The sequence below is a fragment of the Catharus ustulatus genome, chromosome W (genome assembly GCF_009819885.2).
Source record: "Catharus ustulatus isolate bCatUst1 chromosome W, bCatUst1.pri.v2, whole genome shotgun sequence".
Lineage (NCBI taxonomy): Eukaryota > Metazoa > Chordata > Aves > Passeriformes > Turdidae > Catharus > Catharus ustulatus.
In genome coordinates this window covers 10,709,432-10,724,456 of record NC_046261.2, presented here as the reverse complement: position 1 = coordinate 10,724,456, position 15,025 = coordinate 10,709,432, and the positions used below count along the sequence as shown (strand labels likewise).

At 48.1% G+C, this 15,025-nt stretch overlaps 1 protein-coding gene across 1 annotated transcript in view; it reads right to left on the bottom strand.

Moving 5' to 3' along the window:
* Window positions 1–15,025, bottom strand: part of LOC117005053 (transmembrane protein 161B-like) — a 70,319-nt gene that overhangs the window by 41,166 nt on the left and 14,128 nt on the right. The window contains exon 3 of the mRNA XM_033076282.1: window positions 9,262–9,430. Coding sequence (XP_032932173.1) covers window positions 9,262–9,430 — 169 coding nt within the window. The remainder of the gene's footprint in view (window positions 1–9,261; window positions 9,431–15,025) is intronic.

The window sequence follows — 15,025 nt, the reverse complement described above, 5'->3', positions numbered from 1 at the left end:
CAGTGAACACTAATTCCTTTGTTTGCTAAAATATATAAATAGTAAAAAGTTTTCATAGTTGGTATGCTTGATTTGTGGAATTCCACTGGGCACCCAGGCTTGCACAACTTGGAAATAAATACAGTAATTTCACGATTATAAGCTGCACCTGATTATAAATCGCATGTCCGGGTGTCAGCAACGTTTAGGTCTTCGTCAATATATAAGCCGCACCTGATTATAAACCGCACTTTCGTTTGCAGCAAACTTTCACAAAGTTGCCAATTAGTAACAGAATCACGGGATCGCGGGGTTTACTGGCAGGTGCCGACCTTGGAAACGTTACTTCCAAGCAAAAAAAGATACAGACAATAGCTGTGGCAGCGTACCCTGCAAGTTTTATTAAAAAGTGGAAAAAGATATGAACAATAGTGTGGTCATGTTACAAGCATTTCCAATGGATCTTCATTGCCTTTAAATAGCCACTCAGCTGGGCAGCCGCACAGCCACGCGGCAGGCCGGCAGGGAGTCGGGTGGGCTGGGACCTGGGCAGCCAAAAAGCTGGGCAGTCACGTGGGTGGGAGGGGAGGCGGGCGGCCGGTGAGCCAGGCAGTCACGCGGGCGGGTGGGGAGTCCGGTGACCAGAGAGCCGGGCAGGCGGAGAGCCGGGATGCCACGTGGGCAGGCGGGGAGTCGCACAGCCGCACAAGACTGAAAACACCGAAAAAATACAGAGAAATATCATGAACTCAGATCGACCGCGTGGGCTCCAGTTTGGCTCGGGGCTGCTGCGGGGTCTCACTTCTGGGTTGGAAAATTTCTGAACATCATTCATATATTGACCGCTCCGGAGTACAAGCCACACTTCCGGGTAGAGACCAAAACTTTAGTCAAAATGGTGCGGCTTATAATGGTGAAATTACTGTAATCAAATAGTATGTGCAATTATTGGCTTGTTGCACACTGGATAACAAATCTGATTTTTGTGGACAACACTCCCTTCAGATATTTGTAAACATTGATGAGATTACCCCATCCCCCTGACCCTTCTCTTCTCTTGGCTAAACAGTCACAGCTGTCTCAGTGCTTACTCATGAGAGATGCTCCAGACCCTTCGTCATCTCTGTGGCCCTTCTCTGGACTCTCTCCTGTATGGGCAGACCTCTCTTGCTCTGGAGAGCCTAGAACTGGACACAATACTCCAGGTGTGGCCTCACCAGCAGTGAATAATGTAGAAGGATCACCTCCCTCGACATGTTGTCAATACTTTGTGAAATGCAGCCCAGGATGCCATTTTCCTTCTTTGCAGCAAGGGCACATTGTTGACTCATGTTCAACTTAGTGCCTACCAGGGCCCCCAAATCCTTTTGTGCTAAGATGCTTTCCAACTGGGTAGCCCCCAACATGTGTACTGGTGCATGGGATTATCCCCCTTCAGGTGCAGGACTTGTCACTTCCCCTTGTTGAGCTACATGAGGTTCCTGTCAGCCCAGTTCTGCAGCTTGTTGAGGTCCTTCCAGATGGTAGCATGACCCCTTGGTGTATCAACCACTCCTCCCAGTTTGGGGAGGAGTAAAATGAACTCATCTCAGTCAGACCCAGTACAGGTGTCATCAGCAACCTGTCTGGGGGTGCACTCTGTCCCATCATCCAGACCATTAATGAAGATGAACAGGACTGAATCCAGTATTGACTCCTGGGGTACACTGCTAGTCACTGACTTCCAACTAGATTTGTGCTGCTATTGATCACCATCCTCTGGGCCTGGCCATTCAGCCAGTTTTCAGTCCACCTCACTGTTTTCTTATCCTGCCCATACATCAATAGCTAATCTATGAGGATCTTATGGGAGACAGGGTCGAAAGTCTCCCTGAAGTCCAGGTAGACAATATCCACTGCCCTTGGTGAAGCCATGCTGACTAGTCCTGGTGATTTTATTGTCTTCCATGTGCCTAGAAATGGTTTCCATGATTAGTTATTCCATCACTTTCACAGAGATTGAGGTGAGGCTTAGCGGATTATAGTTTCCTGGGTCGGTCCTTCTTGACTTTCTCAAAGACAGGAGTGATATTTGCTTTTTTTCAGTCTTAGGTCAGTTCTCCCAACCACCATGTTTGATCAAGGATAATCAAGAGTGACCTAGCAATGACAACTGCTAGCTCCCTCAGCAGTCATGGGTGCATCCCATCAGGACCCATGGACTTACCTATGTGCAGTTTGCTTAAGTATTCCCTGACTTGATTCTTTTCCACCAAGGGTACAGCTTCCTTGCTCTAGGCTATGTTTCTGGTCTCTTGTGCCCGATATTCCCAAAGGCTGGTTGTTGTGGGCTGGGGGAGATTTTAGAAATTTTTCCCATTATTATGTTAAGCTAACCGGGATGACACCCCTTTTAGCCGTTAAGAGCTGAAGACAAAAGGATGCCTGGGCGGGCCCTGATTTTCTCGATGGCCGAAAGTGGAGTGCTGTTTTTGTCCTTCGGCAAGTAGGAGGACACTGGTAGCTCGCCGGTCGAACTCGAGGAGAGAGGTTACTTTCTCCATGGTGAGATCTGGCTCCTTTGGACTGGGACTGCTAAAGCTTCCTGCTTCCTCTGAACAACTGAGAACTGGGACACCTACGGTGAGCAGAGTGTTTTCCCCACCCTTTCTCCCACCTGTGACGGAGCTGCTGCCTCGCTCCCCCTGCTTCTGCAGCAGTCGCGACTGAGAGGTTGCCCTGCCCTGCTCCATCTCGACCGTGCGGACGAGGAGGGGCATCGGTGACTGGAAAAAGGGACTGAGACTGTTTTGTTTTGTTCTGTCACTGGTTTTTTTTGGTTCTCTTTCATATAGCTGATGCTGTTTTTGTTTGACTAGTAAATATATCAGTAAAGAACTGTTATTCCCAACCCATACCTTTTTTTTTGTCTGAGAGTTCCTGAATTTCCTTTTCCTGGCAGTACTGTCCCTTTAAACCTGAACAGTTCTTGGCGCCCGGAACGTGGGGTTCGAGGTTAAGGAATAACAGTTCTTCAGTTGCCTGAGATTGTCTTTTTGTGTGCTAGCAACATGTGGTCCAGTAACATGTGGTCCAGTTTAATCTGGTTTGGGCTGCACGTGTTCATACATGTATATCTCCCATTTGCAAACCCTTACATAAGCATGGGCCCTGTAACTAAGGTTACTGTGACTGTTATCGAACTTGCTTTATGGGTTGATAAGGTGAGGAATTCATGGATTTTTAACTTCCTTTGGACGGCGGGTACATGGATTCAGGGATACCACACACTAAATGCATGTTTTTGGTATTACTTTAATAATGGCACCTACTGTGAGGGAATAACACCAGGGGAAATTTTCTCCCAACCCCTCACCCAAATTTTTGGGTCTACCCCACCAGTTTTTCAAGGGTTCAGATTTCCTCTGAATGCTAATGATATCATACAGTGGTTGGTGTTACGGATAGGCTTGTCCTATTTAACATTTAGAGATAAGGGGGGATTGAGCTGGATAACAATTCTGATACCTACTCCAGGAAATAGGGATGGTGCTGCAGACATTGACCCTGCCCCAGAGACTAGGGATGCTGCCCCAGAGCCTGACCCTGCCCCAGAGACTAGGGATGCTGCCCCAGAGCCTGACCCTGCCCCAGAGACTAGGGATGCTGCCCCAGAGCCTGACCCTGCCCCAGAGACTAGGGATACTGCCCCAGAGCCTGACCCTGCCCCAGAGACTAGGGATGCTGCCCCAGAGCCTGACCCTGCCCCAGAGACTAGGGATGCTGCCCCAGAGCCTGACCCTGCCCCAGAGACTAGGGATACTGCCCCAGAGCCTGACCCTGCCCAAGAGACTAGGGATGCTGCCACAGAGCCTGACCCTGCCCCAGAGACTAGGAATGCTGCCCCAGAACCTGACCCTGCCCCACAGCCCACCTCAAAAAGAAACCACCCGGAGCAGATGGGGGTTCTAGTGAAGGAGATATGTGAGATGGGCCAGCTGATGAAGGAGTACCTCTCCCCAACTGGTGAGAAGCCCTGCCATAAAGGGGGAGAATCCAGTGATGCTGTAGTGGAACCCATAGGTGTTACATCTGCCCAGGGTCCAGCTGAATTGCAAGGGCACTCACAACCAGCAGTAGTCGCCCCTGTAGAAACTAGGAAGTCTAAAATGAAAACAAGACACCTAGACAAAGAGGACCAGAGAGGAGGGCCCTCACAACCAGCAGGGGAGCCAGAGGTTGAAATCATCACTGAGTCCCTGTCTTATGAAAATCTCCGCAATCTGCGGAAGGATATTGCACGACGGGGCCGGGAGGTTTTGACAACTTGGTTACTTTGGGTCTGGGACCTTTTGGGTACAGGTGTGCACTTGGATGGTACAGAGGCAAGAAATTTGGGATCCTTGTCCCAGGACTCAGGTGTGGACCAGATATTCATAAGGGAACCAGGTCCACTTCCCCTCTGGGAGTGGCTTTTAATGAGTTTAAGAGAGAGGTTTGTCAACAGAGAAAGAATGCAGGAGTACCACAATAGAATGCATTGGAAGACCATTGAGGAAGGGATCCAACAGCTGAGAGAGGTGGCGGTACTGGAGGTACTCTTTGGGAGGGACGGACAGCATGACAATGACCCTGACAAGGTCAGGTGCACAGGGCACATGCTGTGGCATCTGGAAAACCGAGGGTCATCTCAATACACCACCTTCATTGCAATGATTAATGTTGATGAACACTGAGAAACAGTGAGCTCTGTTGCTAACAAGTTTAGGGATTTTCACAGTATGATGAATGACGTAGCGCAGGCCCAGGTTTCTTCTGTGGTCCAGGAGGTGAGGGGGATGAGGGAGGAGATGAAGGAGGTGAGGGGGATGAGAGGTGACATAAGTGAGATGAGGGAGGAGATCAGGAAGATCAAGGCAGCACCAGTGCGAACCTCATACCCCAAGGTTACAGCCCAACGCCCCCCAGCTAGTGAAAGAGGGTACACCCCACGAGTTGACCTATGGTTTTTTCTGCGTGACCATGGGGAAGACATGGGAAAATGGGATGGGAAACCCACTTCTGTCTTGGCAGCATGGGTGCGTCAACTCAGGGAGGGAAATGTTAACCGAGGGAGCCACACTAAAGTGAAGGGAGCCTCAACCTCCCATGACCAAGGTGCTGGGCATTACAGAAGGGAGGATGATCTGTCAGACCCACTTGAAGGAACCTCCACTATGTATGTTCAGGAAAGGAATAATAGCCAGGGCTAGAGGGGCCCTGCCTCTAGCCAGGGAGAGGCACGGAATAACAGAGTCTATTGGATGGTGTGGGTCCGATGGCCTGGCACATCAGAACCACAAGAATACAGGGTATTAGTTGATACTGGTTCACAATGCACCCTAATACCATCAGAACATGTGGGGGAAGAGCGTGTTTCCATTGTTGGGGTGACGGGGGGATCCCAGGAATTGTCTTTGCTGGAAGCTGAGGTGAACCTGACAGGGGAGAGGTGGCAGAAACATCCAATTGTAACTGGCCCAGAGGCTCCGCCCATTCTAGGCATAGACTTTCTCAGGAGTGGCTATTACAAAGACCCAAAGGGATACAGATGGGCTTTTGGAATAGCTGCTGTAGCAATAGAGGGCATTAAGCAGTTGAACACCTTGCCTGGACTGTCAGAAAACCCATCTGCAGTGGGACTCCTGAAGGTGGAAGAACAACGAGTGCCAATTGCCACCTCAACAGTGCACCGCTGGCAGTACCGGACGAATCGAGATGCCGTGATCCCCATCCACAAGATGATCCGTGAGCTGGAGAGCCAAGGGGTGGTCAGCAAATCCCACTCACCCTTCAACAGCCCCATCTGGCACATGCGCAAGTCTGATGGAGAATGGAGATTGACTGTGGACTATCGTGCGTTGAACGAAGTGACTCCACCGCTGAGCACTGCTGTGCCGGATATGCTGGAACTCCAGTACGAGTTAGAGTCCAAGGCAGCAAGGTGGTATGCCACCATTGACATTGCCAACGCATTTTTCTCCATTCCCCTGGCAGTAGAGTGCAGGCCTCAGTTTGCCTTTACATGGAGGGGCGTACAGTACACGTGGAATCGTCTGCCCCAGGGGTGGAAACACAGCCCCACCATCTGTCATGGACTGATCCAGGCTGCACTGGAAAAGGGTGAGGCTCCAAAACACCTTCAATACATCGATGACATCATTGTGTGGGGGAACACGGCAGTGGAGGTATTTGAGAAAGGAGAAAAGATCATACAGATTCTGCTGAGAGCTGGCTTTGCCATTAAAAAGAGCAAAGTCAAAGGACCTGCCCGAGAGATGCAGTTTCTGGGAGTAAAGTGGCAAGATGGACGGCACCAGATCCCCACTGAGGTCATCAATAAGATCACCGCAATGTCTCCACCAACCAGTAAGAAGGAAACACAAGCTTTCCTAGGTGCCATAGGCTTTTGGAGAATGCACATTCCCGAGTACAGTCAGATTGTGAGCCCTCTCTACCTGGTCACCCGTAAGAAGAACGATTTCCACTGGGGTGTTGAGCAGTAGCAAGCCTTTGCCCAGATCAAACAGGAGATCGCTCATGCAGTGACCCTTGGCCCAGTCAGGACGGGACCAGAGGTGAAGAATGTGCTTTATTCTGCAGCCGGGAACCATGGCTTGTTCTGGAGCCTTTGGCAGAAGGTGGCTGGGGAGACTCGAGGCCGACCTCTGGGATTCTGGAACCGGAGCTACAGAGGGTCTGAAGCCAACTACACTCCCACAGAGAGGGAGATCTTGACTGCCTATGAAGGAGTCCAAACTGCCTCAGAGGTGATTGGGACGGAAGCACAACTCCTCCTGGCACCCCGACTACCAGTGCTGGGGTGGACGTTCAAAGGAAAGATTCCCTCTACCCACCACGCCACCGATGCCACATGGAGCAAGTGGATTGGCCTCATCATCCAACACACCCGTACTGGAAATCCAAATTGCCCTGGGATTTTGGAGATAATTATGAACTGACCAGAAGGTGAAAATTTTGGTCTCGCCGATGACGAGGAGCAGGAACAAGTGAGCCGGGCTGAGGAAATACCACCGTATAACCAACTGCCAGCAGATGAAACATGCTACACTCTTTTCCCTGACGGCTCCTGCCGCGTCGTGGGGATGAACCGGAAGTGGAAAGCAGCTGTATGGAACCCCACATGACAGGTTGCACAAACTACCGAAGGAGAAGGTGGATCAAGTCAATTTGCTGAACTCAAAACTGTTCAGATGGCCCTGGACATTGCTGAAAGAGAGAAGTGGCCAAAGCTCTACCTTTATACTGACTCGTGGATCGTAGTCAATATTCTTTGGGGTTGGCTGGAAAGGTGGAAAAAGGCAAACTGACAACGTAGGGGAAAACCAATCTGAGTTGCTGATGAGTGGAAAGACATTGCCACCTGAGTAGAGAAGCTACCTGTGAAAGTTCGTCACGTGGATGCCCATGTCCCCAAGAGTCGGGCTAATGAGGAACACCCACACAACGAGCAGGTTGATCAGGCCTCAAAGATAGAGGTGTCAAAAATAGACTTGGATTGGCAACACAAGGGAGAGTTGTTCCTGGCTCGATGGGCCCATGACACCTCAGGTCATCAGGATAGAGATGCCACCTATAAGTGGGCACGAGACCGAGGGGTGGATCTAACCATGGACAGTATCTCTCAAGTCATCCATGACTGTGAGATGTGCGCTGCCATCAAACAGGTCAAGTGGGTGAAGCCCCTCTGGTATGGTGGGCGTTGGTCCAAATATAAGTACGGGGAGGCCTGGCAGATTGACTACATCACACTGCCTCAGACCCGCCAAGGCAAACGCTATGTGCTGACCATGGTGGAAGCCACCACCAGATGGTTGGAGACCTACCCTGTACCCCACGCCACTGCTCGGAACACCATCCTGGGCCTTGAGAAACAGGTCCTTTGGAGGCATGGTACCCCTGAGAGAATTGAGTCATTTCAAGAACAGCCTCATAAACAGCTGGGTTAGGGAACACGGCATTGAGTGGGTGTATCACATCCCCTACCATGCACCTGCAGCTGGGAAGGTCGAACGGTGGAATGGCCTGCTTAAAACCACCTTGAAGGCACTTCGTGGGGGGACTTTCAAGAACTGGGAAAGTAATCTACCAAAGGCCACATGGTTAGTGAATACCCGAGGTTCCACTAACCGAGCAGGCCCTGCCCAATCTGAGCTCTTGGGTACACCAGATGGGGATAAGGTTCCAGTGGTACATATGAGAGGTATGCTAGGGAAAACTGTTTGGGTGAACTCTGCCTCCAGCAAAGACAATCCTGTCCATGGGGTGGTTTTTGCTCAAGGACCAGATTGTACCTGGTGGGTGACGCAAAAGGATGGAGAAACCCGATGCATACCCCAAGGAGACCTTGTTCTAGGGTGAACTACCTATGATACTGTGTCTGTAACTGCATGTATGTATATAATTTAAAAGTTCTAATTTGATGTAGTATGTTAGCATGGAAAAATTTGGGGTGGATAATGTTGTGGGCTGGGGGAGGTTTTAGAAATTTTTCCCATTATTATGTTAAGCTAGCCGGGATGGCTCCCCTTTTAGCCGTTAAGAGCTGAAGACAAAAGGATGCCTGGGCGGGCCCTGATTTTCTCGATGGTCGAAAGCGGAGTGCTTCTTTTGTCCTTCGGCGAGTAGGAGGACACTGGTAGCTCGCCGGTCGAACTCGAGGAGAGAGGTTACTTTCTCCATGGTGAGATCTGGCTCCTTTGGACTGGGACTGCTAAAGCTTCCTGCTTCCTCTGAACAACTGAGAACTGGGACGCCCACGGTGAGCAGAGTGTTTTCCTCACCCTTTCTCCCACCTGGGACGGAGCTGCTGCCTCGCTCCCCCTGCTTCTGCAGCAGCCGCGACTGAGAGGCTGCCCTGCCCTGCTCCATCTCGACTCTGCGGATGAGGAGGGGCATCGGTGACTGGAAAAAGGGACTGAGACTGTTTTGTTTTGTTCTGTCACTGGTTTTTTTTTGGTTCTCTTTCATATAGCTGATGCTGTTTTTGTTTGTCTAGTAAATATATCAGTAAAGAACTGTTATTCCCAACCCATACCTTTTTTTTTGTCTGAGAGTTCCTGAATTTCCTTTTCCTGGCAGTACTGTCCCTTTAAACCAGGACACTGGTCTTCCTAGTAAAGACTAAGGCAAAAGCAATGATAAATACATATTTATTTATTCTGAAAACAAACAATACAGAGATTTATATGAATTGAAGAATGATGTAAACTAATTGGAACAGATAGAATGATTTTTAAAAACAGTAAAGGATAGACTGCAAAGGCCAAGACAAGCAGACACCATACTACACTGATATTCATTTCTTGTGAGGACTTCATGATACTGCAATAGGCTTCAGTCACCACATACACAACTGTAGCTGCAACAGTGAAACCCACCAGCCACTGATATTCAGGAAAATAATGTAATGCTGAAAAATACAAGTTTGCAAATCTTTAAAATTACAATTATATTTTTAAGGCAATTGCCAACATATACAAAAATGGATGACAATTAATGATTATTTTCAAATAACTGAGGTCTAGATCCAGTCTAGATCCAGATTATCCAGGTTAAGAGACACTTGTTTTTTCTGAAACACTAATCTTAGAAAAATTAAGATTTTAGTTAAACTTAAATAATTGATTGATCGTCTGTCATCTCATGTTTGCTCAACTGTGCTTACAATGGGAAAAGACGAAACTGGTAAGCAGGCCTGAAGAAGTACGAACAATCGCAACCAGAAACCCATTCTTTGAAAAATTGGAATATCCCCAGAAATCATTTGTATTGTCATTAATAGAAAAGGGTCGAAAGTTCAGGGCGAGGAAGACTCGCCTTACTTCCTCCTTTTAGGACCCCTCCCCACAAAAATGACCCCAGACTTAATTCAAGAAGCCAACCACGCATGCTTAATAGCCATTCAAGCTAATTACCATAGGAAGTAGGGATGGGAGGGGCTGGTATTATGAATATGTATTTATTTAAACCTTTTGTCAATAAATAGACTCTGTGACCACCTGTAATTTCGCAGTGCCTATTGGGGGGCTACCTCACGCTGCTGCCCAGGGCTGAATAAACATACCCTTTCTAACTTTAAATTGTTAGAGAGTCTTCTGTCCGTCACAGTTGAGTATCGGTACTAGACCAATACTCATATTTTGGTAAATCATTTGGCGACTCTGGTGGGACCCTTTTCTCTCTGGTCGAGGGGCCAGCGGGATTCGGGACCCCTCTAGGGCGCCCACCTGGGATCTTCCTAGGAGAGGGCTCCTTTTCCTCACTGGCACCCCGGGGAGCAGAACTAGAACTGTCAGAGACACGGACAAAAAGGTATGTTTAAAAATTAAAGATAGGTACCTTTAAGAGAACCAAATTCATAAGATACTGCAAGACATCATGCACACAGTGGAAAGGTCTAAAGTGGATTTGTTTGTAAGTTTCCGCTGAGCTTGAGCTGGCCTGTGTTCCAGGTGAGACTGGAACTTGTGCCCCGTAGTGGGGGTGCATTGGCAGACCAGTGGCAGCTGTCATCGGTAGAGCTCATGCGGCAGTAGATTGGCGGAGTTTGAGCTGGTTTGTGTTCCAGGTGAGGTTGGAACTTGCACCCCGTAGTGAGGGTGCATTGGCAGGCCAGTGGCAGCTGTCATCGGTAGAGCTCCTGCAGCAGCGGGTCGGCAGAGCTCAAGCTGGTTTGTGTTCCAGGTGAGGCTGGAACTTGTGCCCCATAGTGGGGGTGCATTGCCAGGCCAGTGGCAGCTGTCAAAGGTAGAGCTCGTGCAGCAGTGGGTTGGTGGAAGTTTTGTTTTGTGGTTTAAAGGCAGCACAGTGGTGATTTCCAGCTTAAGGCACTGGCTGCGGGCATTGAGGTGTGATGACTGCATTTTTGGTTTGTAGAACACGGTGGTCACAGTTTGTGCATGCTGAATGTGAGTGTGTCTAAGTGTGCAGTTTGTTTTTGTGAGCTTTGTGTACTTGAACTGTGGAAGTTCTGTTTAAGTTTTGTGAATAGTGTTTGAGAGTGTTTGGTTGTGATAAGTGAATCTTTTAGAAGTAAATAAAGAGGAGATTTTTGAGAAAAAAAAAAAAGGAAAAACAAAAACGAGAAAAAAAAAAAGAGAAAGAAAAATATAATAACCATTTGTCTTGGTCAGTGGCTTAAGCTTTGGAAGAGTTACTCTAAGTAATTTGGTTCACTGAGTTTACTGTTAACCCTTTATTTTGTCAGTTGGTTTTACTTCTTCCCCTTTCCTCTGCCAATAAACGTATATGCCAAGGAATAGAAGGTTTAGGGAGGGGGATCCCAGCCCAAAGGAACTTCCCTGCCCCAGAGAGGGCTGTGACTGTAATCCGTGGGTTGTGTTTCATTGTGTAGCTTGTCAAGAATTGTGGGTTAGACAAGTGTTTCAGTGGAGGATACCTAAAAGTGGAATTTGTTATCTTTGTTGTAGAAAGGAGCAAAAGACTACCCAGATAGTTATACGGGTCTTAATATCAACCGGTTGGGAAAACCCCAGTAGTAGAAGAATATTTGAACTGTTAGAAAACGGAGTTTCAGGAATCCTACAGAAGTCGGTGGAAATCCTTAGAGTTGAGTGTGCTCAGAATATTTTTGTACCAAGTTACTACCAGGTAAAACTCCGGAGCTGGGATAAAGTCAAAAGGCGTTGGGAGAAAAAGAATTTTCAGCATGGAAGCAAGTGAAAGCAAAGAGATTCCTAAAGGTAGTCCTTTAGGATGTGTTTTAGGACATTGGAAGGAATTGGTAGATCATGAGAATAGAGAAACTAAAAGAGAGCTTATTAAGTTGTGCACACAGTGGTGGCCCCTCTATAGACTTGAGGAGGGGGCGAAGTGGCCCCCGTCAGGGACATTGGACTATAACACTTTAGTACAGCTGATGCTTTTCCTCAGGCGTGAGCAGAAATGGCATGAAGTTACAGTAAATTCACGAATACAAGCCGCACTGAGTATAAGCCGCATCTCTGTGTGTTGGCAAACATTTCGTTCTTTGTCCATAAATAAGCCGCACCTGAATATAAGCCGCTCTGTCGTTCGCAGCGAGGACCCGCGTGCAACAAAGTTGCCAAATACTAACAGAACCGCGGCATGGCGGGGAGTTTACTGGCTCAACTAAGGTTGTGCAGGCTAGGGGCTACTGACAGGGCCAGGTGGCCCAGCCCGGCACTGCCGCTCGGGGCTGGCCACCGCCTCTGGGTTCACTCACCCCGGCCCCGCTCCCGCCGCGGCGCCGACTGGGCACGGAGCACCCCCTGTTCCCGCCACGGCGGCGGAGGACGGGGGCAGAGCTCCCCTCCTCCTCCCCGAGCCGCGGCAATGGCGGCGCGGGCTCCCCCACTCCTCCCCGAGCCACGACAATGGCGGTGTGGGCTCCCCCCGTCCTCCCCGAGCAGGGTCCCCCCGTCTCTCCCCCAGGCTCCGGCAGAGGGAAGAAGAGAGCTCTCCTGCCTCTCTCCCCGCCCCCCGTGCTGCCTGCAGGGATCCAGGGCAACAGAGTAACACTTTGTAACAATCGCGAAATGTCGGCTTTTACTGGCAGGTGCTTGGCTCGGAAAGGGAAGGATGGTAGGGGAAGCAGATTTAGAACTACCATCGACTTCAGGTTTTACCCCTGCTTCATCCCCTGCTTCCTCCTCACTTGAGGGAACAGTAATTAATATGGGAATTTCCCCACCAACTCCCGAACCACGAGAGCCAACTCAACTGTATCCACCCTTACCCTCCAGTGCTAGTGAGGAAGAAGAACTCTCCCCACAGGGTCCTGTAGCATCCAGGACCCGAATAAAAATGAGGGAGACCATACAAACCCCTCTAAGGGAAACAGCCACCTCTGAGGGAGAGACAATGTTAGTCAGAGCCCCCTTTACTGCCTGGGATTTAGAATCCTGGGAAAAGGTTGCTAAAAATTATCGAGTTGACCCACTAAGTGTTGCTAAAAGGATGAAATTTATGGTCAAACAACACATGCCTGATTGGGTTGACATTCAGATATTACTTGAGTCCTTAACAGAATCAGAGAAGCAAATGGTTTTAAAGGTAGCTAAAGATCTAGCTGAGGATGACTGTAGAATAACCCAAGATGATGTTAAGGATGTATTTCCCCTCCAGAACCCAGGTTGGAATGCCAATAGACCAGAGGGAAGAGCACGACTAACAAGATACCAGGAATTAATAATAAAGGGACTGGAAAGGGCAATTCCCAGAGCTATAAACTGGTCAGCCTTGTTTGCTATTAAACAGAATCCCTCTCAAAATCCTTCTGAATTTCTAGATCAGTTGTGAGAGGCAATGCGCCCACACACCACCCTGGATCCTGAATCTGATGAGGGAACACAACAATTGGTGAACTTGTTTTTGGGGCAATCTGCAAGTGATATCAGGCGAAAGCTCCAGAAAATGCGGACCCCAGCAAGTCGGAACTTAGAGACCTTGCTGGATGAGGCATGGAGAGTTTTCAGCAATTGAGAGGAGGGGTGTAAACCAGGGACAAAGAAACTAGTAGCAACAATACAAGAAAATATAAAAGGGAAACACCAGCAAGATCCCCCAAAACAAGGACCACCCCGATTGGAGAAAAACCAATGTGCATTCTGTAAGAAATTCGGACACTGGAGAAAACAGTGTCCAGAACTAGGAAGGGGTGATGAACAAAAAAAAGGTGATCAAAAAGGGGAGGGGATGGTGGCTCACATGAAGGAGAACTGAAGGGGACCGGAGGACCCTACCCTAGACGACCTTCTGGTTATGCTCAAACTAGAGGACAATGAGAAAAAAGTGAAATTTTTAGTAGACACAGGGGTAACATATTCAGTGTTAAATAAGGCTTTGATACCCATAACAAATGATTATGTTGTAGTAAAGGGAGCAACTGGCCAATCTGAAAAAACATATTTTTGCAAACCATTAAAGTATAAATTGGGAAAGCTGTGGGGAATTTATCGATTTTTGTATATGCCTAAAGCTCCATCTGCACTTTTAGGCAGAGATCTGCTAGAGCAACTGGAAGCAAAGATAATATTTAAAAATGGGGAAATTAGTTTGGAGGTAAAAGATGAACAATATGTGCAACTGTTAAGTCTACTGTTAATAAGTAAAAAAATTGAAGTGAAAAATGAAGAAGAAATTATTAAGAAAATAATAGATCAGGTGTTTCCTGGGGTGTGGGCCTCTAACATACCAGGGAGAGCAAGGAATGCTCTACCAGTACAAATCCGGCTTAAAGAAGGAAAACAATCAGTAAGGATCAAACAATATCCCTTGAAAAGGGAAGATAAAGAAGGAATCAGCCCAATTATTGAGAACTTTTTGCGAATAGGATTATTAAAAGAGTGTCAATCTGATTTTAATACTCCTATTTTACCTGTAAAAAAGCCTGATGGATCATATAGGCTAGTACAAGATTTAAGAGCAGTTAATAAGATAACTGAAGATTTATACCCCGTAGTTGCCAACCCCTACACCCTGTTAACTTGTTTAACACCCGAACTAACCTGGTTTACTGTTTTAGATTTGAAGGATGCTTTCTTTTGCCTCCCTCTCCATGAAGCCAGCCAGAAAATTTTTGCATTTGAATGGGAAAATCCCAAAACCGGACGTAAGGCTCAGCTCACATGGTGTGTACTACCCCAAGGGTTCAAGAACTCCCCTATTATATTTGGAAAACAATTGGCGAAAGATTTAGAATCTTGGGAACCCCCACCAGGAGAAGGACAACTGCTTCAGTATGTGGATGACCTCTTAATAGCCACCCGGACCCAAGAAGCATGTGTGGATTGGACGGTAATCCTCCTAAATTTCTTAGGTCTGCAGGGGTATCGGGTATCCCAAAAGAAAGCCCAGATGGTGAAACAAACAGTTATTTACCTGGGCTATGAAGTGAGTGCTGGACAAAGGACCTTGAGGCAAGCCCGCAAGGAAGCAATATGCCAAACCCCAAAGCCCCAGACAGTAAAAGAACTAAGAAATTTTCTAGGCATGACGGGGTGGTGCAGACTGTGGATTTATA